Below are 26,119 nucleotides of genomic sequence, written 5' to 3'. Positions count from 1 at the left end.
TCTGGCCTTAAAGTAGTAGTTATTTTGCAGAATTAACTTGACCGATTTCCTCTAATATTTCGTAGCTGTTTACTACCCGCTAAAGTATTATATTGGGCTGTAAGACAATGGCGTAATTTCCAGCAGTATCAGCTCGAAAAATCAGTGTATCCCTAGATGAACGTTCAATCTATTTTAATAAAAGTCAATAGTATATGTTACAACTCAGTCATTTAATTCATCCATAAATAAAGTTACAATATTTCACTCTAACACTAGGATCTGAAACGGAAAAAAATTGTTTTTCAATACTCGATTCCAAAACTAGAAATCCTAACTTAAAAGTTAAGAAGTCAGTGATGAAGTTTAAAATCAAAATTTTTCATAAGTCTAACATGTGTAAAAATATGAATCATCAAACATACAAAATATACATACAAAGAAGAGTTGGATCATTTACCTTATAATATATTCTAATTTAAACATTAATTTCCAAGTATGATGTATAGAAGCAGATTTTGCTTCAGAATGTGCATAAAGTTTCTGTAAAGAATAAGATTTATTGTTACTTTTGTGGAATTAACTGATTAGCATTATTGCGGTTCTTGATAACTATTCAGAATGTTACTGTACACTAATCAATATATTTCATAGGTGTCCCAAGGTACGCTAAATCATCATTTTGTAACTATTTCTCATATAATAAAAGCGACTCACCTGTTATGGTTTGCAAGGGTAATATAATACTATGTTCAGGAGCACACCTGCAAAGACAAATTTATTATATTATTGCATTCCAGACATTATGTTGAACATGAAAAGATAAATATTCAAATAGTTCAGCTGATTTTCGTGTACACTAATCACAGGATTTCATAGGTGTCCCAAGGTACTAATGAATCATCATTAAAATTTAAACGAATCGTTGCAAATTTATTTTTAAATTTAATTATATATTACGAATGGAAGAAATTGATAATTACCATTGTATATATACACATTCCCTCTCGGAATCACATTATTTTCTCCTGATCTGCAAAGAAGGAAAAAAAGATTATGAAACCCGGCATCATTTAGGAAGAGGTGGAAGCTTTCATAAGTTTTCTCTCAGTTTTAAATTTTTAATCAATGCATATTCGTTAGTCTAACATGTGAAAAAAATGAGTCATCATGGAAGCAATTTTAGTAAAACGCCTTCATCAAATCAACTCTTACCTTTAATTCTGTACTTAGAACGCATATCTCGTTCGAATATCTTCCAATTTCTTAGCAACTTCATTCGGTGTTCGTCCCAAGTCCGACGCAATACTTTTCTGTTTAGCGGGATCCATTGACGTGAACTGTTCACATAAATCACCATCCATTACATTTTTCACTGGAAAATATGAACTACGATAGCTCAAATGATCACGTCCACATAAGGGTGGGTGTTCGTTTCTCATGTGCATTTCCAGATGTTGGAAGAAATCGAAATCCTCCCGACTGGTAAATGGGACCAACGCTCCAACGGTTCCACTTAACGTAGCATACAGCAAAGATTCAGATCCTCCAGGAATGAGGGTAGCTTTTTGCAAGGACATGACAATTTCACCGACATGGAATGTGCAAATGTTTTCTGCTTTCTGCGATGCCCCACTGAGAAGACCACGATCCCACAGAGACTTTGTACCGGTTGGATCTTCGTCAACGTCATCAGTAACAGAGTGCGGCAAACGCAAAATCGAAATATTTCCAAACTTATCAGCCGTCGCGATTGTATCGTAATCGAGAAGAGTCGTTGCTGTGACCCATCGTGGATGCGTATCATCAGCGAAAATGATTATCTGATTCTCAGCTCGTTTGTAACGAACGAAAAATACCGACTCTTGTACGTCAGATACGTAAACCCGATGACCCATGGCTTGGATATTCACAATTTGGTTGGGAATGTGCTTATTCTCACATTTACGAAGAAGTTTCTTTTTGCCGAGATCATATATTCGTAGGATTCTGCCTACTCCAGCTAGTAAACGACCTTGGAAGGCGCACAAAGCACCAGGTACTTCGTCGATGTCAGTACGATGCACAAATTCGAGGTTTGAGCACATAGGATCAATCTGCATTCAGGAAAAAGTGAGATTAGAGTCTATAACTCTAGATATCATAGTATGAAATGCAACAAAACATATTCGGATCAGATACTTACTCTGTAAACATCTATAGCACCACCCGATACTATCCGTGGGTTCAGCTGAAGTTCTTTGGTAATTCCTACCGCCAAATAATAGCGCCCGTCTGCAGCAGCTGAAAATTTCACTAATGCCATTGATACAATAGCATCATTCTGTTGCAGTTGAACTTTGGCCACAGTTTGTCCATTGATTGGATCCATGATACGCAGCTGTGATGCCCACATTCCTTGACCAGCTTTTGGTGCCGAAAAGATATCTTCCGGCAAAACTTCATTAATAAATGCATCAGCCATTTCGTTTGCCAATTCTTGTTCATCTTCTCCAGCGGCTTCTCTCATCTCATCGGCCATTTGCTTTTTCCTTGCGGTTTTCGTCTCTTCCGTGTAAGCGTTATGGTCAGTCTCTGCGATTAGCATACGTCCAGTATCGTAATGAATAGCGAACCGGCGCGGCGTATACTCCAGAGGGAATGTGATTTGATTGAAAACAGCTCCCAATTTTTCTAATGCCAAAATACGAAGTGTATTTGTTGAAATCGCCACAATACCTTCATTACATTGTTCGCTCGAGAAGCCCGAAGCATATTCCAGGGTTTCGTATGAGAGTGGTGTCAAATGGAACCGATTTTGATAGTAGTACGATAACCAAGTACGACTCGACATAGCCAATACTGCTTCAGAGCCTTGCATTTTTATCCTGAACAACTTTACCGGACGAGAACCCAAATACCGTGTTCGGTTATCAGCCAAATCACCTGTCACTGGATCTAAAACTGTTCGCAAAAGGACACCGTTGCTCAGTCCAATGTTCAAATGAATAGATCCGGACGTTTGTGGTTGTCCTTCTTCAGTGGCTTCGGCATGGCCCATTTCGACAAGACAAAGGGATTCAGCTGGTGATGGTAAAGCTTGCATAGATCTTGGTGAGAGGCAATCCGACGGATCCAAAGATATAATTCGAACTGTGTTGTCTGCTAGTCCAACGGCTAAGAACCATGAACGCTGTTCACCTTGTGGAACAGTTCCGAGAGCCATGCACATGACCTCCGCAGGCATTTCTTTCCGTTCCGTGTATTCATTTAGTTCACCGGTCTGAAATCGAAATGTAGAAGGACTTATTGATTAAATGCCCCGCTCAAGTTGATTGTTCTTACTTTTAATTATAATAAAATCAGTACTGCAGGACACAAAGTGTCGTTCTACATGATTATTCTGCTATGTCGTGTTTTTGTCATCATTTTTATTATTCATTTGGAATGATTTGAGAAAAGAAGGAAAGCTTGATAAACTTGCTCTATTTTCGATTATAATACATTTATACGAGGTGGGACAATTTAGTTAAAACTCGGGAACAGGAAACACTATGTCGTTCATAAAGCCCTTTTTCCAGTAGACCGGATACTGCTTAATATTGTTAGAAAATAGAAACGTGCTACGCGCTCTGACTATCCAGGATAGGCTCCCTTTCTATATTATACAATCTTCATCCTTTCCTTCCTCTTAACAATTCTTTGATTACGCAGACCATCAAATACTTAAGGATTAGACAAAGACTTTTCATGAAAAATGGAATAGTGAAAATAAAAATTAGATTTCGAACACTAGTTGTATTTTCGTGGCTTGTGGAAGAAATAACTTCTAAGGGAGTAGGTTGCCAAGTAAGCAAAACAACCCCAATTAAACCATCCGTTTACTAAGAGAATACTAGACAGCTTTTTGCACGTTATCGCTTAGAATAATAGCCACTATCCGATGGGTTAAGTTTTAATATGAAATTTCGTTTTCCTTAAAAATGAAAAATCTCTCCAATACACAAGAATGAATTACAACTTACCGGGTCCATTTCGAAGTAAACTAATTCCTTCCCAGACAGAGCAATGACCACTTGCCTCTGGTTCACTGCGCATTTCGAAATTGACTTCTTGCCAGGCACTTTCCATTCATTCACACGCTTATCTGCACGAATATGCCGAATACCGTCCGGATACACTTGAACCAATGCATCATCACCAAGCGAGGAACAGCTCAAAGTTGGGGTTGTTCCAAGGAAACCACTATCTGTTACTTCCTCGACGGTTTCACCGATACTCAAAACCAAGGTGGCATTCACGAATGACACTATAATGTATGCATCAAACTCGTCTGCAAGAAAAATATTTAAGCAAATCATCAGTCAAGTTATCCGCAAAGCAGTTAAGATTATAAAAATGTATTCTTTTCAGCATGATCAGAACAAAAATTATAATCAAAGTATTTCAGCTGAAACACGGTTTGTAAAAAACATCATTTCATGCTTTCGATTCAGGAATACGGTTTGGCGAATAGCCAATAGAATATGGCCATCAACTCATTTTTGGTTTCTCGGTTAATCCTCACATATCTTACCTAAGTCGCGACGAATCTATTTACTGCTCTTTTTCTCATATCCCATTGTTTCCGATAATTCTCTGAAATAGGGAAAAAACTGGTGTTTGATAGACGTTTATCAAGATCCACCAGTTGTTTATTAAACTGACTCTACAGACATTATAGGTAAGATTATTACTAGTTTCAGCTACTAGTAAAAACCTTGTGAGAAACGAACAAACAAAAAAAACCGTGCAAAGTGAATTCTAGGTAATGTTTTTGTTTCAACTAACCGTCAACCCGTTTTTTAACGGTCCATACTGCATTCGGATTACCAGGAAGCTCGGATACTGCCATCTCTGATACTTCAAGACCATGTCGTAGCACACGAACTGAAGAACGTGGCCCGCGTCCACACAATAGATAGACTTGAGGTGTATCCTCGTTCGCTAAATCTGCCACTTGAGATCCAATTATCGGAGCGAAAGAATGTAATTCATCGACCATCACGAGATTCTTTAAGGGTCGCGGAGCGAAGAAGAATGTGTCACCTTCTTCGAGCGGCATTGCTGAACTAAATTCTGGCTCATCATCGTCATCACCAAGATGCGCAATCTGATAGAGGTAGCTGAAAAAAATAAATACTGATTTATAAGTCTGCAAAGAAATTATTTGACCTACACAACAAATTTCTTTCATTTATCAGACTGAATACTGTAATCAAAAATTTTCAGTGGTTCCTTAGAGATTATCATCATTTGATAGCCGTTAAGAATTTTAACGTTTGCGTTTAACATGAAAGATTCGGTCTAACTTTTCGGAAATAGTTGGATCAAAGTCCCATATGAAATTTTTTTAGACTTGCCGCCCAATTTTATGAAACTAGCCTTCTTAAGTGCGAAGAAAGCAAATAGTTTTGTATATAAAATAATTCAAAAGCTTTTTAGCCAAGAAAGGGATCTTTTTTTGACTTTTAAAATTGGAAAACAAACAACCTCTATCCTTATTGACTTCTGGTTATTTACATTAATGAACAAAATATACTCACTGGTTACCAAATTCAGATGCCACAAACAAAAATCCCGTTTTCAGTACACACATTGCAGCCGCCGGTGGAACAGTATCGAAATATTTCAATTTTATCTCAGAAACGACCTCATCGCATTCCAATGTAACTTTGAAAATATCTCCTTGTTCTGTTTGAACCAGGAAGAAGTACATAGTCTTCGTCCGATGCGTAGCGGAACAAATGAAAATCATTCCACGTTCAGGATCATCCAAATCATTCCTCCGTCGAGGTATAGGACAACGAATGTCATGTTGATCTCCTAAATTTTTGTAAGTAAGATAGTTCTCCGAGCATATAAGTACTCCTGATGGGCCATCATTTCCACCTGGCACGGATATTAGAAAGTTGGCATGCTCTTCAAGTGGTTCCGAATATTTCCGAACCACGTGATTCAGACCCAAATCAAGTTCATAGAAGGTTAAAGTTTGCTGAGTTTTTTGTGCTGCTTCACCTAGAAAGATGGAATAAAGAGCCCTTGAATATGTGTTGTTTCTGATAGTCTGGAATATGTATCAATGTTATAAATAATAAAGGGCCATGTACCCTCACAATCAGTGTAAAGTCTACATCTTTTAGTAAACCCCAATGGTTCAGGAGAGAAATATTTAATTTTGACACCAAAATAAAATGGCTAAAATGCAAATTAATATTACAAAATGCGTTTCAGGTGTCGTAATATCAAACATGCATGACAAAATACCGCAAACTTACCTGTAGGGTCTGTATCTGCTTCTTCGTAGTCTATTTCTAGACAGGCAAACATTGGATTTTCAAAACCAACATCAACTCCAACCATGTGATATGTCAATGTATTCGGTTTGTGCGCTTCCAGGGGGGAAGATATCGTCAAGCGGGCTTCCACATCTCTATTTAAAATGTAAACCAGTTTCTGTTTTTCGATTGCTCCAATCATTACTGCACGTCCTTTGGGATCGATGGCTAGATACTGGCCCGGCACAATACGACGACATCCCGATTTACCAAAGGTTTCCTGATGGACTTTGTCCAAAGTGTTCTTCGCAGGATTGTACTCAAGAATATTAATACGGCCGGAATCGGAACCAACAACGGCATAATCTGAAAAAGAATAGCAAAATGTTGTGAAAAATTTGCTAAAATGCTAATTAAATTGACAAAATACATTAGTAAAAAAACATTACAATTTCCTTGGAGCTACTAAAATAAATGAGAAGCGATAACCCGGAAGTTGTCAATATTCAAGTAATGCTTTCGATGCGACTATGACCATTTTCTGAGCTTATCGATGAAAATGTTGAAACAAATAGTAATCAAACTCAAAGATCAGTAAACATGGAATACTCCAGCCACCAGTTGCACAACAAAGTAACTCTAGAGTCAATTTGTAAGCAGGTACGAAACCGCTTTTTGAAATTAGCTTTGAATGCGGAGAAGATTTTAAACATGTTTACGTTCCGAGAGGAACTATATTTAAGTCAAGTGAGAATAAAAATCACAGACTGGCAGCAAAATAATCTTCCATTTGACTAACAAATCCCGTAAAAAGCACACTGCATTTCAATATCTCCTACTTTGCTCCTTCCGTTGTGATCTCTGGTTGTTTTGTGGTCAAAACAACAAATAAAGAAACGGCGAAGACGAGTCTTTCACATCTAAAAACGAGAAAACTATCCAAATCGGTCTTCCGGGAAGGAAGTTGAGCGAGCCATTGATAAGGCCTCCTCAAGGTTCAGCCTCAAATTGGACACTAGTGCAGCTAGCTGCGGAGCAAACCGAACGGCAAACGAATCTGTTCAATCCGCTCGGAAGCTAGGGCTATTGTCATACAGCAGCAAATGACAAAGATGCGTCATTAACGATAAATCATACACGCTTCTGGGCCGACCTTGTATGATACCTCACATTATGGCATACAATATTGCAAAAGTTGGTGGTCCTAATGTGAACTCAAGAGGGGGTTTCCAGTCAAATAATAATATATTATTTTTAATTTTTATTTCAATAGATACCTGCCTTGAGGTGATTTTGGGGTCTAAATAATATATACAAGACAGAGGCAGTGCTAGCAGCAGACGGAGAGAGAAGGAAATCCTCAAAATTAAAGTAATCAAATGATTGATAAAATATGTAGTAATAGCTGAAATCAGGAGGGTTACTGCTGAGTAAAGTGACCAACTCAATATGGTTGACCTGCAGCCAATTTGGGCAAAAAAGGTAGAAAAGCTGAGAGAAGAAAATTGTTGGCAACAGTATACCATAGAAGTTTCTTGAGAGTCGCAAACTGTTACAGGATGATATCGGAAGACGTAGTGTGTATGATACGCGCATTCTCGCGGCGGAGATAAAACGCTCCTAGGAAGACAAAGGAGACGCCTATTGGTGGGATCCGTCAAATTGGTTATCGTATAAAGGAAATGGGATGAATCGACGCAGACATACATACGGCTGATCCCAAAGATTGAGTCCTGATTGATACGAAAACATCATGAAATAAATTATCACCCCAAGTAATTTACCGCTGGACACGGCGATTACAGGAGCTAATTACATTGCATAGGACGTGACAATAACCTTTCTTGTGAAATCTATGCAGTTTGTAAAGAGGGACGAAGACGGTTACGGTTTCGTACCAGGGCAGAGGCAACTTATCAGACGCTGCTTTACCTCTGCCCTAGGAGCAGCGTGACCGAAGCGGCTGGCAGATGTTATACGCCCCCTTTTATAATTTGCCGCCTTCGTCCCTCTTTTACTTTTTGAATCTTGTGTGATAAACTCAAAAACAAGAGTCCGTGGACCATAAAGAGTGGGAGCAAGTTGCTCTCCATTTGGTCCGGTCCGGCATCAAGTGGATGCTAACTTAGGACTCCTTAATTCCTAAAAAAACATATGCAGATGTTTAAGGATCAAAAGTACGGAATGCAATAAGGACACTGGACAGAGAAGGGTAATCTCATAAGCGGAAAAACAATACTGAAGGCGATTTAATTTTTAGCGCTGTTGCTTGTTTTGTCCCGGGGGATACCAGATGAGAAAGGGTAGATTTGACGAGTTGAAAATCCCGTGCTTAGACTTTCGACGTACGATTAACCGATTCGAATACGGTTGAAGGCGATTATTTGATACACACTTCTATTGAGTGGATGTTAAAATTTTTTTGTCCAAACAAGGTTGAAAGCGACGAATCGTGAAATTGGGGGGAAGAGTAGGATAAAATAACTGTTGCTGAACCATCAGATAAGCACACCGTACCTTCATAGAATGAATCCGACCCCCGTGTTATGTTGTGGAATTTGATTCCCACGAATTGTTCATTAGGAAGAAAGAACGCTTGTGCAATTGCGTTACACCAACGAATAGATTTCTTTTCTACTTTTCCAGTGAGGATAAGAAGTCAGTTCTGTACAAAAATGTTAAAAGCAATAAAACCGTTTGCAAGAATAACGAAAAAAGAGCAGGATTTCGATCTCGTAAAATTTAATCGTGTGTTTGGTTGGTGTTGGGATTATTCACGGGGAACCAAACTCTCGTCTCGAGGTAAAGTTGAAGGAAAAATGTCCATCTCTTATAACTAGAGGTAAAGTCATATTTCAGCACGAAAACCCTAGGCGCCACACTGTTGAACTAAGAAAAAAATTGTAGAGCAAGGTATAATTTTGAAAAATGAAAAGCATGATGCAAAGGCAAATTTGTGCTTTTCACAAAATTAAGTCCACACATGGAAAAAAACTGCCCATCTATAAAATTTCAGTCGGTTAGAAACCTGTGTAGAAGCGAAATGTGCAGCTTGACCAAGTTAGGGAAATGTAGATCGATATCCTCTCGACAATCGTCCGAAATGGTTTTGGCAATGGAGCAGATGCCTAGGGATTGGATGCCGAGTGCACAACTAGCATTTAACTGGACACGTTCGGGAAATACGCGGGTGAAAAATAAGCAAATTAGTGCCAAGAGCCAGAGCCCACGCTAACCGATCAAAATGGAAAGTAAAAGTTTGGAAACTTACTCCGACTGTTCCATCCAACAAAAAACGTCGATTAATAATCAGATATCAAGCGCTTTCGGATACCCAGACAACAGAATTTCGAAAGGAGCTACGTAGCTTACAAGCACAAATACCTTAGTTAATATACGAAAGGAGCAAGCGGATATCTATCCAATACTTCTAGCCGTTCAAAATATTGTCAAAATGCCAAAAAAATCCAACACTTACATTACTACTAGATAGTATTTTTTCAATTATAATGTTCCTCAGAGTTTCAGTTCGATAAGATATTTAAAATTCTCATCAAATGCGACGCCAAGTGTTTAATATTGCACTTTGCCAAAAGGCTGCCAGGTAGCTCTATAGAAGATTTCTGGCATGGGAAAGTGCGGATTTTAAATTAGATTACTCCAATTAAGGTTATACTCTTACCTTTTACAGCTCCAGTTAAACGGAAAGCCATCAGCGATCTGATAACTCCAAACATTTCCACTGTCAGCAAAGTGTGAACTTTTCCAGTGTTCGGATCTGGTCGCAATAACTCCAAACTTTTGCCACGTGAAATCAGCACCTCTTGAGATTTGGTGCCGGAAAAGCTCCCGTGCACGGCATGCGTGATGCCGGTGGCACGTTGGAGCGTTAGATTGTATAAATACATTGCGAGTCCTTGCAGTTACTCTATGAGATGATTCATTTTCGAAGTCTGGAAGGATAAGAATAAACCAATATAGTTGATTTGATAGGCACAATAACATTCTACATAATCTCAAATTTTGCCCAACATGAATCAGTCTTCAACGTAACCCGCACGAGGCACTTACTTATTACAAGTTAGATTGAATGTTTTGGGTTCCCAATTTATAAATTAACAATGAAGCGTATCTAGTTTAATCACCCTGTATTCAACAACGCAAAGACTCGGTGCTAATATTTACTTAGAGAAAAACATTTCTATTAATCAAGCTAAGCCTAATTGCCTTGTTAAGAGCAATAGACTTCCAGGATAAGAGTTCCAAAGTCAACTCCAACCAATATGGAAGCTAACTTCAAATTGATAAATATACTCATCAACACAAATGGTCTCTGAATAAGCTATCGGTCATTGTCAATAGATCTCTAAATAATCTGTCCTGTTTTTGATTACCATGCCTGCAGTAATTTGAAATGGTGCAGTCAAACGATGCGAACAGATTTTCATTTAGCACGGGGATTGCGACCAAAGCGAAGACAATTTCAACGACTCTGGAGATACATCGTGCGGAAAATTCAAATAAATTCTGAATAAACTCAAACAAACAAATCATAATAATGGATTTTAAACACTGCATACCTATTGAACTCCGACGATTCTTAAGGATTTTCAAAACTCTTCGAGGAAAGAAAAATGTCCGACCAATTCTGAAGCCGGCAAAGTAGGAAATGGACAGTTTGGGCGGGGAGGGCAGCTTGTGACAGCATATTGTCAACGCAACATCACAGAAATTTCAGTTCAGTGATTCTGTGCTATTGTATGGAGTGGTAGCTAAAAATATTTTGAAAAATTATTTGCAATGGAGATTTGAATTAAAAGAAATATAAATGCCAAGCCAGTCACGCCATGTAAGATGAAAAATTTAAATATTTTGCAATGTTGATAGCTGACTTAACTAATGTAGACTGTCATAATATTTTTTTTTTGTATAAATTGTAACTAAATGTATTCTACCCATTTTTCCCAAAGGCAAAGTAGCATGGCACAAAATTTAACAACCAATCAAAGTTAACAAACAATCCAAAATATCTCAAAATCAAATTTCAATTTTAGAAGCCGAGAAAGATATTGATATTATTTACATTCATCGTAGAAACTGCTGTCAGTAACAATTGTAACAGATCAGTTAAGTTAAATCGCCTAAAATGAATAGTAATCAATGCATATCGATTATAGTGTTAGGTATTAACAATAAGAACTTTATTGGTTAATAATCGTCTCCAGAGACCAGTTTATAGGGTGTGTTCTTTGGTATCAAATAACTCTGTTAATAATAGTTATATTTTCTTGAAACTTTTTAAAATTATGTATTACATTATTTCTTACGATGGTATCAAATTTTGTACTTGTATGTGAATGTAATATTATTAACTTTATTTGAGCAGGTATCAGAATGGGATATATTTTGAGGCCTAGCTTTCATACGGGCACACCATTTTTAAATTTTTAAATGATTGAACTAAAATAAGGCGTTAATCACACTTAAGTGCCATTGTTGTCGTGTTTCTAGTAATGTATTTCAACGCCCACCTGTCGGCCTTCCTAAGATGGAATTTTTCATTGCATGAACGATGGATTTCTCCTTCCTCAATATATGGCTTAGCAAATACCACTCCCTCTTTCTGATCAGCTTCTCCATTGTCTCAGGCCGGAGCATCCCAGTGACACGATGTCAGTGTGAGCTGATGGAAGCTTGGAGTCTTGAAATAAAAGTGCTACTTCCTTACAGTGGCACATAGAAAATAACTGGACAACCTCAACTTGATATTGGTGTCAAGTAATTGCACTTTTAGATTTTGGACAGAACAACGAAGGAATGTATTATATATTTAGCGGTGTTATTGCGCCCAACAAACCTACCTAGACATACTAGGCTGTTCAGTAAGTATTACGGTTCGATAACAGAAGGCGTTGTTACTAGCCTACATTCTTTTTGTGATGTTGGTACACTCTTCAAATGAACTTATGTGAAATTCCATTTCAATCTGTCAATACATTCTTTGTTTACAAGCCATTCGACGTGTCATGTGTTTTACATTGGAAAAAATCAAGTATCGTGCAGTGATTGAATTTTTATTTTTGAAAGGAAAGAAGGAAATTTATGAACGAATGTTGAAAGTGTATAAAGACTCTTCGCCTTCAATTAAACAGTAGAAAGATGAGTTGCTAAATTTGAACGTGGTCGTACAAGCCTTGAAGACGATCCACGTCAATGACGTCCAAAAACAGCAACAACAGAAATCGTAGAAAAAATACAAGATATGGTATGAAAAATCGCTGAGTGACTGAAAGAGTTTTAGTAGAAGCCGTAAACATCTCATTGGGGAATGAAAGCAATATTTTGACTGAAGAATTGGGTTTCAGAGAACTGTGTGCACAATGGGTGCCGCATTTGCGAACAATGGAACAAAAATACATTCGAATGCGATTTCCTCAGCAACATTTAGAGCGTTTTCGAAACGATAAAGTGGATTTTGTATGTCGATTTATCACTATAGATGGGACATGGATCTATCACCACAATCTTGGATCAAAACAAGAAGCTAAAAAGTGGTGCAAATCTGGTTCTTCGGCTCCGACACGAGTTCGGGTCCAGAAATCGGCCAAGAAGGTAATACCATCAGATTTTTTGGGATGCGAAAGGAATTTTGTTTGTGGATTACTTGCGAAATGGTAAAACAATAAATTCTAAATATTATTATAACCCTTTAGACCAGTTGAGGGAAAAAAAATTCCTGAAAAAACCCGTTTAGAAGAAGAAAAAAATTCTTTTTCATCAGGACAATGCACCCTGTCACAAGAGCATTTTTGGTCAAATTCACCATATAAACTAGATTTGGCTCCTATTGACTTCCATCTGCTTCCAGACCTATAAAAAAAATCATGCGTGGGAAGCGTTTTTCATCAAATGACGAGGTCATAACAGCTATGGAAGCGTATTTTGCAGCCCTTTAAGATTCACACTTCATAAATTGGAATTTGGTTTAAGTAAGCGTATTGATGTACGCGGAGATTATACTGAATAATAAATACCAGAAAAGTGTGTTTTTGTTATCAAACCGCAAAACTTATTGATCAACCTAGTATGAATTGTTTGATACCCTCAATGTGCGCCATTTAATGCAAATAGCCAGTGTGGCAGATCGATAACTTTACTTTTGTTGGTATTTATTTTCAGCCCGACTTTCTTTGTCTTTTTCTCCAAATCCACAGCCATTTGATCAAGAATCATGACTTCGTGGGAGCGCAAGCAAATATCATACAAGTTAAACTCCTCCGTGCCTCATCAAAACAGTCTGAAGGACGTCACGAATAAGAGTTCGAAAAGTATGTGAAGAAGGCCACCTTGGTAGTCTATTAGTTTTTCTAAAATGTCTGTTAACAGCATCATTGAAAGCCTTATGACCACCTATAAGTACTTTTGTGGTAAAATATACGGCTGCAACAGATTCTGCTTTTCTGACCAATATAATGGTGGAATTTCTTTAGTCACGTAGTCAGCTAGGTCGTGTCTTTTGGGACGTAGTCGACAACTTTACTTGCGCTAAGTCGTCTTAATAGTCAATAAAAACAAAATCAAATTTACGGTTTAAGTAGACAAAATTCGATATCAGGAGAATGAGGAATACAATATTCATTCGCCTTACGTGGAGAAGGCTCTTATAGGATGACGATAAAAAAGACGAAATAATATGATTCCGAAAAGGTTAGGGAGGTTATGGAGGGGGTAGTTGCTCCTATTCAATCCCGATGGCGATTCCTCCAAAAAGTTATGCCGCTCCAAAGTTCGTTTTTTTATATCGGATTGGTGATGTTTGAATTACCATACCTGCTCCCAGGGAGCGAGGGGATGCTGAGGATAGTCGGAAAGAAAGGGAGGATCGTCCCTGTTGTTGAAGAATTTGGGTGGTCACCAACACCTCCCCCACCTAAGAAGTTATGATGCCTCAAAATCTCCCGGGGAGGAGGGGTATAAAAAGAAAAACGTTACGTCCTCTGGAAAATCACGGCAGCTACTTCGTTTAGAAAGCTGTGGCGCCACAAGGAGGTGGTAATTCAAATTATGGTAAAGTTTAATTGGCCAACTTCAGCAGGGAGTAGAAGTTGAGGAGGATATGTAGGAGGAAGGAGGTTGTTTGATCCCGTTGAAGTATTGCATGAGTCGTGCCATCTTGAACAGTTACGGTGCTTCAAAACAGTCTTTTAAAGCGAACTAACTTTTTAAGGAAGGGGTATCCATCTTGGATTTGGAGTGAGAGAACCTTCTCTACTCACACCCTTTTTTAACAGATACTCTCCCTATTCCCTCTCTCTACGAGGATTAGGTTGAAAATCAAATTTTTACTATCATAATGTCTGGCAATCTCGAAGAAGCAGTTGTTTCAATTCCCATAAAACTTCACGAATTGTGTGAAACCGAGTAGTTGCGCACTATACAGGCCTAAATCTGATTTGGATCATAAGCAATTGATACTGATAATCCAAAGGTACCAAAAGGGCTGGATTGGATGATGATCGATGCTGGCTAGTTCCTTTTGCTAAATACTTGAAATGATTCCCCAGAATAGTTTGTGAGAACTACACGATAAAGACTAGCCTTTTCGGTAGCAGGTTCCCTTCGAAAGTTTACTTTCTCCATTCCAGTCTTGCATGGGTGCATTAAAGAACTGGTTAGCTGTGAAAACAGGGGGAATTTAGTCATAATGAACCCTTAGGTAAATAGGAAAACAATTCTTTATACTGTTGCAAAAAGGACATATACAATATTAATTTTTTGTAAAATAAGTATTTATTTCTCTCAAGAATCCGCTTCAGTACACTCAGCTTGTTTATCCTCACTGCTATTCCCTGCTTTTTCTTTGTCGTCCGACTTCTCTTCTGCGTTGTCGTCCGTCTTCTTTTCTGAATTGTCGTCCGGCTTCACTTCTGCTTTATCTTCCGACTTCACATCTGTCTTCTCGGTCGGTTTAGATGCCAACTCCACCAAATTGTATTTTTTCAGTTTGATATAGTCCGGGAGAACACTTATACAGCACAATCCTTTGATTACTTCGACTAAAATACAGAGTTCAGGGTTTTTCAAATCAACTTTGTTTTTAATATTCTTAGCTGCAACTATATCCGCCAATTCCTTGATGATTTCATCGCGGGAAATATTATTATTATACCGCTTATTGAAAATGATGGAATATGTGTGTGATTCTTTCAGAAAATGTTTATCAAACAGGGTTCCCGCTGCTTCCAGTATATCCTTCAAGTTTGCTCGGCAAACCGTCGATATAGGTACAAGGCGTAGGAGAAATCTAGTTCTCTGTGTCCCCTTTTCGGCAATGTCCCTAACAATTTTCACTCCCAATTCTACCGGATCAGGTAATGTGGTTTTGATGAAAATGCAATTGTTTGCTCCGGTATCAACGACTTGGAATCTAAATTTCTTTTCTTTCGCGTCCTCTTTTGCTTCATTAATTTGTTTTTGCAATTCGTCTGTAATATCACCTTCTGAATCCTTGTCGGGTTGTTCTTCAGCTTCCTTCGGCTGTGGCCCATACAACTCATCTGCGTATTGATTGAGAATGTTGTAACTTTCCCGGACGCAATCCTTCTCGCGGAAGTTGCATGTCGCAAGAAATCCGTGTTGACCCGATTCAAGGAACTGACGCTTTGATTTCTGCACGTAATAGTTTTTATTCTTATTATTGAAGAACTTGCGTCTTTTCGCCTCCGGCTCAGACATTTTTCACTCTGTAAACAAATTACCTACGGCGCTTATTTGAGGTTAGGAAGCCACTCTGCCTCAAATTTGCAGAATAAGATTAACGAATAGTCAGCAGATGCTGAATGCAATTTACAAATACACAAGTACAGTCACTGTCAATGCATAGATGAACCCAACAAAAGCGGAATGCCATTATTTTGTCAATTGTCATATTTTGCTCGCGACGGTGGGTGGTGTGCCTCGTCTTTCCCAGTCGGTTAAGCAATATTTCAACAATAATGTTTCATTGACATGTTTTCGAGAATCACACATTTATCTCTTAGCGTCTGTGAATGAATATACAATTATCGCCAAGTTAGGTGAAGCGTATACGAAGTGGTAAAGCTAAGATCGACCTTTGCGCTTGTAACCGATTGAGTTTGGTGCCGAATTATAAATTAAAATATTTATAAAAGCATAAATTCTTGAGAATGGCTCAATCAAAGAACAGTGTTTTCAGTTACCAGTCATGGGTTCATGCAGTTGCTGGCGCTACGGTGAATATTTTGTTTTTACTTTTGCTTCATCACGTACTGAATGTCATAATAAATTTCCCGTACATATGTACTCTTTTCCCACACGGTTTCCAAAGCGTCTAGTTAGAATTATTTTAGATTGAGATTGAAAGTTTATATCAATGAGGGTCGAGGTTCCAGCGACCCCAAGTTCAACTGAATTGGGCTTTCTACAGCTATAAAAAGAACATCTGCGAAAACCATTTCGATATGTAAATTCAGTCTTTTCTTTTAAATTAAAATTATTTTTGTTTTGTCTCAGGTTTTACAAACTAGGCTTATTTTCTTTATTAATTAAGATCGTCTTTCTTGGTGTGGAAACTCGAATTCTAAACTACAATTGCTCTTTACATATTTGCAAAAAAATAAATCTAGTTAAGTGAAGTCAAATTTTAATTTATAAAACTCTATATATATTCCACCCCAGGTCTCGTCAAATCTCCCTTTTCTGTATAGCTTGTTCGAAATATGATTTGTTCTGTGGTTTCGAATTGATTACCATAACTGATTAGATATTGCTGATTGCATTAAGTTACCTTCGACCAAAGGGCAAAGTGCGATGTAAAATTTTATCTGTTTCCGGAAACAAGAATTGAGCTTAGGTGTTCATAGTTTATCTTAATACACTAATTTGGGGGGCATTTATTCTCCTTTGATTTTTTCACCAAGAAAATATGCTTCTTGCGGTGAATATATGCCCACCAAAAAAATGTTCGCACACAAACATTTTCTTAAACTATTTTTTTTTTTGGTAATGGAATGAAATGAATGATGAAATAATGAACCTTTCGCTTTAATCACCTATGCAACTCGTGCGGGCATAGATTGGTATCAATTTTCGGTAAAATCGTCAGCGATTTCATTAAACGATATCGTTTCTAAAGTTTTTTTCTAGATTTGCTTTGTTTCTTATCGATCTTTGTTGCAGTCGCGGCTTCTTGAATGTTCATAAGTTCTCTATAGGAGAAATTTCGCTTACATACAGTACCATTGCAATGCACAACTCAGTCTTTTTTCGAGTATAGCCTTTGTTACAACTGATTTTTTTCTGGTCTTCGAGCTCTGGATCCTAATTCATTCAATCGTCAATGAACCGTTCTCACACTAAGTGCCATATTTTCCTTTTCCAGCAATTCAGTGCGTATTTGCAGCAATTGTAAGTCTATCTCGCAAGGATGCTCGCAGTAATGACCGTCTGGCCCGAGGAGTAATCACCTGCTTCCATTCGCTCCTCTCTCATCTCTGGCATAATAAATCTAATATTTGCCTCAAGACAATTGATTTTCGTCTCTATTACTATCACCCTGCTTCCCTTCCTGACATTTTTTCACGCAAAATTAGAGGTTTCACGCTCTTTCTCTCTTTTCTTCATCTCCAAGCAAACTGATATTGAAATAAATCTGAATATGACATCCTTTTATAAGACCAACATTTAATTTTAAATCCCAAAACAGACACCATTACGCACGACTCAACGCTGTCTAGACGTAATTGAAAAGGTAGAATCATGAAAGTGTTGAGAGCGAACATTTTTTTGGCGGACACTAATTACATGATTAAATATGTAAAGTGTAAGTGAATTAGAAATTCCGAAGTACTTTTGCTACCGGAACATTAATTACGGCTTAGATAAAGAGGAAATTTAAGCATGAACCGCTTGCAATTATTTTGCCAAGGTTATCACCATTTTTATTTTCGATAGAAACATACTACAATCGAGCAATTTCGCAGAATCAACTCTAAAACAAGGAGGACACTAGAGCATATAAAGTGTTTTTCATGGGGGGTAAAATGTCATCTATGAAACTCGTTTGCATTGTTGTTAATGTCTGTTCAGATCGGCAGGACATACCGAGTTTCAACTAGAGTGTTCGATATTGTATTGATCCAAAGAAGCATGTGATTTATTACTGGCTTACTTTGGAATATGAAGAACATTCACGGGGATGTCAATATGCTGGCGATAAGAAAGAATAACTTACTGGAGATTGTAACATATGAAAGACAGAAATCTTTTTATTTTAATCTTTTATATCGACGACAAATGAAATTTTAAAAGTAAGTCTAAAATTGAAACCAATTAAATACAAGACTTTGAAAAAAATGCATTTTGAAACATGGGTTAGAACGACATTTCATGATTAGCTGCATTGCATTGCTAGTTTATACGCCTAAAGAAGATGACTAATGAAAGAAGTCAGAAAAAAAAGGATTAACAGATTATAAATATAAGCTCTCGATTATATGATCATTGATATTTATTTCGGAATTATATCCGGTGTAGGATTATTGTCGACGAATGTCTGTAATCAACACGAATGTTGGGGTGAAATCAAAATGCCATCTCGAGTTGAATATTAGCAAACACGAACGAAGAGCTACATCTCGCCTTGGGAAGCTAGTGGATATTGATCGTATAAATAGTTTAAAAAGGTAGGCTTTATGCTCCTTTAAACTTATACTGGGATGTCAAGTCAAGACCGCAAAACGAAATAAATAAATTATGCAAGCAAATTGAATTGGGCTGAAAATAAACACCAGCAAACCAATGTTCTCAACATGACGGGTCCTTGCATTCTTCCTATCTGCATTGATGGGCAGAGCATTCGGTCATGTAATCGGGGTAATGTGGTCTAATACAATTTCGAGTGGAGAACTCCGTCGAAGTGCGTGCCAGGTATCCGTGGATATGATGATCAGATGATAGAAGTGGCAGTCGATAAGTTACACATTAAGAAATGGCGACAACTCCATTGGTAGTTATGTCGTGTAATGGAATTCACTATCCCAAAATAGCGACGAATGAGAATAGAGGAGGAGTTCAAATTGCTTGGGAAGTTCTCAATAGTACATTTCAGCAAATTGATAGTATATTGCAAAAAAAACTTGCTCAAGATGCTTTTTTAATCTTTATATGTTATCTGAGAAAATTATTTTGAGTACTTTATTTCGCCAAAAAAATATGAAAATTGAAAAACAAAAATAGTTAGTTTACGAAGTTTTCTTTTAAAAATTGAAATAATGCATCTTATTTTATGTAAAAACTGCTATAAAATCATATTTAACATGCTCGATACTTCCTTTTGGCGGAAAATGAGCAGCGCTTTCCACTTTTCCACTTTGGCATCTCACAGCCTATAAAGGGATGCCTCTTTCCTAACACGCTCGAATTGTATAGTTTGTATAGTTTGTAAAAAAGTGATTAACTGTTCCTATGAGTTGTTGAGAACCCCACATTTCTATAACTGGCAAGACACAATAGCTTTTGATCGACAAATGGACCCCATTGTATTGCAACAATATTGTCATTCGTGCAAAAGAAATCATTACTAAAATCAGTTGTCTGTCTATCCGTTTGTTACTAATGATTTATTTCGAAACGTTTGCACCTACTGAAACCATATTTGGTGAGGATAATTTGATATTATCGTTGAGCCGTTTTCAGATTTTAGACAGAAGAGTGATATTGCACTATACATTGAACTAGGTTCCGAAGATGGGTGATTATTTAGACTGAGAAATTTTCTTTTGTAGGCTTTAATATATAGACTAACTGCAGCTACTCTTTTTCCAAACACAAACTGATTCGCCCATGTCTCGGTGATAGAGTAAGAATATTTTATAATTTTTTAGGAAACGTTGACAAGCTTTTTTGACAATGCCCATGATCTGCGATATGTTTGTGGGAATGTACATGAAAGTCCTGATGGTTTTGCTCGAGTACCTGCCGTGTCGGCATAGCCTCACGGTTCTCTTTGGAGACTACAATCAAAGCTCCACTGTGATTAACACAACGGTAATGGTTTATACTTAGTGTAGGCTCAGCACTCACACCAGTGAATGCGAGGTGTACCTAATACCTCTACTACAACTAAAAGGTACGGTGCCCGAGTTGCACAGCACAATTGCATGCTTGAGCTCACAAGGAGCTTCACCTGTGATATGGGCACTACTACAATCGCCATGAAACTTTTACAAGGGGGCCAACCGAAGGTAACCGGACCGAAGACACATCCCCAGGAACTCTTCTGAGGCATATACAGGGTGCGGCAGCATAACTTCCTTTTTTCAAAACTCAATAAAAACTATTGTATGCATCGGAAAATATTTATTTTTTTTTTATAATGTAGGTACTTGTCTAAAATTTTTATTTACATTGTTTTGAAGATCAAATCTGTTAGATGACGTCCCCCATTCTCCATACATTGCGTAAACCGATTTCTGGCGTTTGTCATGACTCTTGTTAGCATAGCAGGTGTTATGTTGGCAATTTCTTCTTGGATGTTGGTCTTCAAATCTTTTAAGGGTTCTTGGACAGTTCACATAAACACGGGATTTCAAAAAACCCCATAGAAAAAAATCACAAGGGGGCAGATCGGGAGAGCGTGCCGGCCATTCCAAATCGCCTCTAATTGAGATAAGGCGCTCTGGAAATTGTTCCCTCAAAACAGCCATCGATGCTCTTGAAGTGTGTGCTGTTGCACCGTCTTCTTGGAACCAAGTGTCCCCCAAATCCAAATTTTCTAGCCGTGGGAAAAAAAATTCTGTAGCATGTTTACATACCGGTCCGAATTCACTGTCACTGTAACCTCATTTTCCCCAAAAAACCAGGGACCAATAATTCCAGCTGTGACTTTGGGTGAATGCAAAGGCTTTTGATGCAATTCTCGAGGGTTGGTGTCAGCCCAGTAGCGCATGTTTTGTTTGTTAACCGACCCACACAAATGAAAATGGGCTTCATCGCTAAAAAAAACAATAGCACCCTCGGGAACGACATCAAGAAGAAGCTCACACGCGTTCATCCGAGAATTGAAGTCACGTTCTGAAAGTTCTTGCACTATCGCCATCTTATAGGGATGAAAATGAAGATCATCACCAAGAATTCTTCTCACAGAACGATCGGATAGTGCAAGGGCAGATGCGTGTTTGCGCGCAGAACGCCGTGGCGATCGCAACGTTGACGCTCTCACTGCTTCAGTGTTCTCAGGTGATCTAACGGGCCGAGGGACTCCAGTTCTTCCTTTTGTCGCACTTGCAGTTTGTCTGAATGTAGTGACCCATGTAACAATTGATTTGCGGTCTGGGACGGGAGCCAACGGGACTAAATTAAAGCGATTCCGAAATGCACGCTATGTTGCAATAACCGAAAAAATAAACCTCAACGGCAAAGGCACGCTCCTCACTATTCCAACGAATGATGGCGACTGAACCGTGTCGGGACAAAACTTTACAGTATCCCCTCTTGAACGAGACCACTAGCGCTCCGCTATGACATCAACTAACTGAGTGGCGCGCATTTTAAAAAAGGAAGTTATGCTGCCGCACCCTGTAGTTTCTCCGATTGATATCTTGGTTTCTATATTAGATAATCCCTGACGCGTCGTGACAAGAACCATTTCAGATGATTCTCGTGCAGACTCGGGTCTGATCGCCCTAGTCCTCACAGAATTTGCTTATGTGAATATAGCGTTTCTCGGTGCCACCACTTCCAGGGTCTCCTTGGCCATTTGGTGTTGACTCAGCCGAGAAGGTTGCTGCCCAGTTTGCCTCTTCGCTACCTCTGAACATCTGCCTGTCTGAATGTACATTTCCACACGAAAACAAAGTTGTTAGAATCACAAAATTTTACCTCGCATCCACATCCGATGTTCGGAATTAGCTACATTGAAATAAAATAAAAACTATAGAAAAGTTAACTAGTTTTTTCTGTCGTGTCGCTGTCGTGTAGCTTATCTAGAACAAGGCTTATTTGCATATGGGCTAGGGATAGTAGATGAGTCAATTATAAGTGATAAAACTCGACAACAAGATATTGAATAAATTAAACATAAAAAAACTTTAATTGCGTTTTTTTTTCTCGAAATTACGACTCGACCGATTTTAATGAATTGTAGTGCGGTTTATTTGTTAATATGTGATGCATTGTCATAAAGGCTAGATAAAAAAAAAATGAGAAAAAAAGGATCGAGTTTTCAAACTTTTTTAAGGGTTGCGTCATTTTCTTTCTTTTATCAGTTTTTTATAAACAGTGCTGAATTGTTACGTCAGAGATTTACACTTTAAAACCAAACTTGACTTGCCAATTTCGAGATTAACTGTCGGAAATGCAATGCTTTTTAAGACAATTTTGGCGAGGGTCCTTGGTCCCAGAGGAAGCTGAAGCGCACTTCGGGTAACCGCAAGCGGTAGCGTGTAGGAATGGTTGACGCGCTATACCACACCAAGTGGTAAACGGCAACCATATAATGTAGACTAGGACCTTAAGATAAGGCAAAAATTTTCTAGTGGAGGCAAATTAAATGCCCTACATATCTGATAAGTTGTTAAGCAGCGATGTTATTTACGATGAATATGCTAATTCCCAGGAATGAGATGCTTCGCAAAGCTTTTGAGCAATCTCTGGGAAATTCACTACATATGTTACTTGGTATCTTTCAACCAAAAGTTACGACCGAACTTTATTTGAAAAATCACTGGGAAATACGAAGCCAGTTTGTATAGAATGGAAAGCTCAATTTCTTAGATAATATGGAATTATAAATATGTTATTAGTAGGAAAAACGTGAAAAGATAATCAAAAGTTACATAAGTAGCTATTAAGTTGGACTAGTTAAAAATGGTTCCTTTTAAAAATCAGCCTTCAGAGAAATAAATGGTAATATATTGGGCAATAATGGGCTCGAAATTCTCTTTCTACTGTCACTACTTTTTAGTTTGTGTTGTGTCTGGATTGCAGATGAACATTTTGCGCTTGTAAGATACTTGCCATTGTTCCAAGGGATTCTAGAGCAATAGTTAGGAATATGGTCGCACACATTCATAAAAGCGAATGTCTCCATTAGGGCTTGCAGCCAGGCCCGCGCGAAGGAATCTGCCAAGAAGGGGATTCCAATTTCTTGATTACTAATGTGACATAAATTTATAGAAGAAAAATACGAGTGCTTCTTTAAACAGGAGAAAAATAAAATTATAGCGTCAATTTCTTAGTTAGCAAAACAAATCTTTTTTGTTACAAATATCGTTATTTCGAGAAAAATTTATTCTTTTCAGTGCTAGCTACTAATACATAATATGTTCGAAGTAGAGACAGTACATTTTTTTTAATTATTGAACTAAATCAAACCTGCTTAAATTAATTTAAGGGGAATTAGAATCAACTGCGAGCGGATTTAGACTAATATCAATGGACAGCCTGTTGATGGCTAATTTTCCTTATCTGCTTGAACACCTGCAGATCGCTGATTTTATGGTTTTTCTTTTATTTTTTTATATGTTTGTTGAATTGCCTAGTTACTAAGATTCACTGAAGAACAGAACAACTGGTCCTCGGAATATCGATATTTGATAAATAAAAAATATACTTTCGACAACGGCGGGAAGATTAAATTTTGGTAGCGAACCGGACCAATTGGGAAGAAAGTTTCTCCCATTGTTTCTGGTTCATTCCGTATTTTTTTTAGAATTTGTATAAAGGCGGTTAGAGGCTGAAATTGTTTGACTAAATCCTTTGTGATAGTTCATTTACAAAAATTATATTTTAGGGTTTTTTTTTACAACCTGTTCAATAATTACTTTCTTTTCAGGGAGGCGTTGTAGCTATGTCAGTATTTTATCCGTTGGATACTGTACGAGCTCGTTTACAGTGTATGTATAATATTAATAAATCTCTATTCTTAGGTTTCTATCTTACAATTCCTTCTTTCATTTTTAATTCTAGTGGAAGACTCGCAAATCAAAAAGGATTCAAACACCATCGAGATACTGAAGCAATTAATACGAGAGGAAGGATTTACTACATTGTATCGTGGATTGATGCCAGTACTTGAAAGCTTATGCATTTCAAATTTCGTATATTTCTACACCTTCCACGGTTTAAAGTCTTACTTCGACAGCGGAGACAAACAAAATGCTTTAAAGGATCTTTTAATAGGCGCTGTGAGTGGGGCTATAAATGTGATGACTACGACCCCATTTTGGGTTGTGAATACTAGGTTGAAAATGAAGGGATTGAAAGGAGATAAACCTACAAACAGTGACCATTATGAAAATTTACTCAGTGGGCTATTTTATATAGCAAAAACGGAAGGCATTCCTGGACTATGGGCTGGTGCTATACCATCACTAATTCTGGTTATCAATCCTGCTCTTCAGTTTATGATGTATGAGATGATAAAACGAAAGTTAGTAAAAAGCCACGGCGAACTTTCAGCGCTAACTTATTTTGGAATTGGAGCAGTATCAAAAGCATTTGCAACGGTGCTAACATATCCGCTGCAATTAGTGCAAACGAAATTGCGCCATGGGTCAAAGGATACAAATATGAACATTCCGCGGAATGCTGGAATTTTAAAAATGCTTCTGTACATTTTGAAAACTCAAGGCATAAATGGTTTATTCCGAGGGTTGGAAGCGAAGCTTCTACAAACCGTTTTGACAGCAGCACTATTATTTGCAACATACGAGAAAATTGCAAGTTATGTTGTTTTAATATTGATTTCATCAAAACGTCGCCGGCATTAGACTGATTTATTGAAATTCAGACAATACCATGGCATTTTTAAGATAGTATTATGTTCGTTTGGGACAGATTTATTTCATGTAGTAATTCGTTGAGGGCATTTTTTACTTTGATTTGAGGTTGGCTTAAGGAATTATGATATATGTTGGATATACACAATATCGACATAAGAATTAATTGGTATTTATTTTATTATTTTGCAGAGGCTAGTGAATTTTGATCAAATAATTTTATATTCATTTGCTTTCATGGTGCATGCAATAGTATTTTCTATGCAATCCACGTAGTTATGTACGTCAGAATAATAGAAAAGTCGATTTTCAAAAAATAAAATTTTGTTACACTAGGATTTTGTGTTTTTGAATATTTGAAGTCGATATTTCGTAAAGTTGGAAGAGGTAAGTAATAACCAACCATCAGTCCATTAATGAACTCCCCTGTATTGGAATTTTTGATAAGAGTAAAAAATTGGGAATTCCTTTGGATAATTTTACGATTAATAAAAGGAGATACAACGATGGCATGCCGGATATAAAATATTTTAAGAACAATACTGTGGCGCAATTTGAGGGCAAAAACCATTTGCATCTATGATTGCATAATTAGTGCCAATTTTCTCAGATTACTTCGAATCGTATATTTAGAAAGTTCTCCGTTCTTACTTTATCGTTATCACAGTGTTTAAATTACCCTAAAGGACATATTGTTGCTCCTACAATCTGCGCTTATTGGTATCATGCAGGTTTTTCATATTCGGCCCATAATAGTCAGTGGTAGCCGCATTCGCCTCTATGGTCTCCAAAATTAACGTCATCAGTCTCTGCGATTTAGCTTTCATCCGCAAGTGAGAGTAAGCACGATGCACAGGAGCTCAATTACCGCATTATAAAGCTTGCGGGTGGTTGTAGGCCTCTTGATGGTTTTGTGAGGAATGATGAGCAGCTGAATTGGTTTTAATATCCAGATACGAACTGCTTCTCCAAATAGAAACGAAATTATCTTTGCCATTGATGTGCTCAAACGGGGTAAAGCCCGTCGACTTTGGTGATCTCGTC

At 37.7% G+C, this 26,119-nt stretch overlaps 3 protein-coding genes across 3 annotated transcripts; 1 reads left to right on the top strand and 2 right to left on the bottom strand.

The window, feature by feature from the left end:
- Positions 1 to 193: 193 nt before the first annotated feature.
- Positions 194 to 10,997, bottom strand: LOC119648062 (splicing factor 3B subunit 3). Its single transcript, XM_038049529.1, has 12 exons — positions 10,856 to 10,997; positions 9,958 to 10,228; positions 6,276 to 6,641; positions 5,544 to 6,015; positions 4,789 to 5,123; positions 3,984 to 4,291; positions 2,165 to 3,241; positions 1,195 to 2,075; positions 963 to 1,012; positions 697 to 743; positions 440 to 522; positions 194 to 261 (listed from the first exon to the last, which is right to left on the bottom strand). The coding sequence occupies exons 2-8, from the start codon at positions 10,181 to 10,183 to the stop codon at positions 1,209 to 1,211; spliced, it is 3,651 nt and encodes a 1,216-aa protein (XP_037905457.1). The 5' UTR covers positions 10,184 to 10,228; positions 10,856 to 10,997; the 3' UTR covers positions 194 to 261; positions 440 to 522; positions 697 to 743; positions 963 to 1,012; positions 1,195 to 1,208.
- Positions 10,998 to 15,031: 4,034 nt separating this feature from the next.
- LOC119648279 (THUMP domain-containing protein 1 homolog) lies at positions 15,032 to 16,094 on the bottom strand. The gene has a single exon (XM_038049933.1). The coding sequence runs from the start codon at positions 16,008 to 16,010 to the stop codon at positions 15,075 to 15,077; it is 936 nt and encodes a 311-aa protein (XP_037905861.1). The 5' UTR covers positions 16,011 to 16,094; the 3' UTR covers positions 15,032 to 15,074.
- Positions 16,095 to 16,213: 119 nt separating this feature from the next.
- LOC119648280 (peroxisomal membrane protein PMP34) lies at positions 16,214 to 25,413 on the top strand. The gene is made up of 3 exons (XM_038049935.1): positions 16,214 to 16,528; positions 24,130 to 24,190; positions 24,264 to 25,413. The coding sequence occupies exons 1-3, from the start codon at positions 16,463 to 16,465 to the stop codon at positions 25,064 to 25,066; spliced, it is 930 nt and encodes a 309-aa protein (XP_037905863.1). The 5' UTR covers positions 16,214 to 16,462; the 3' UTR covers positions 25,067 to 25,413.
- The last annotated feature ends 706 nt before the right edge of the window (positions 25,414 to 26,119 follow it).

The sequence above is a fragment of the Hermetia illucens genome, chromosome 2 (genome assembly GCF_905115235.1).
Source record: "Hermetia illucens chromosome 2, iHerIll2.2.curated.20191125, whole genome shotgun sequence".
Classification (NCBI taxonomy): domain Eukaryota; kingdom Metazoa; phylum Arthropoda; class Insecta; order Diptera; family Stratiomyidae; genus Hermetia; species Hermetia illucens.
This window is presented reverse-complemented; position numbering and strand designations above follow the sequence as displayed.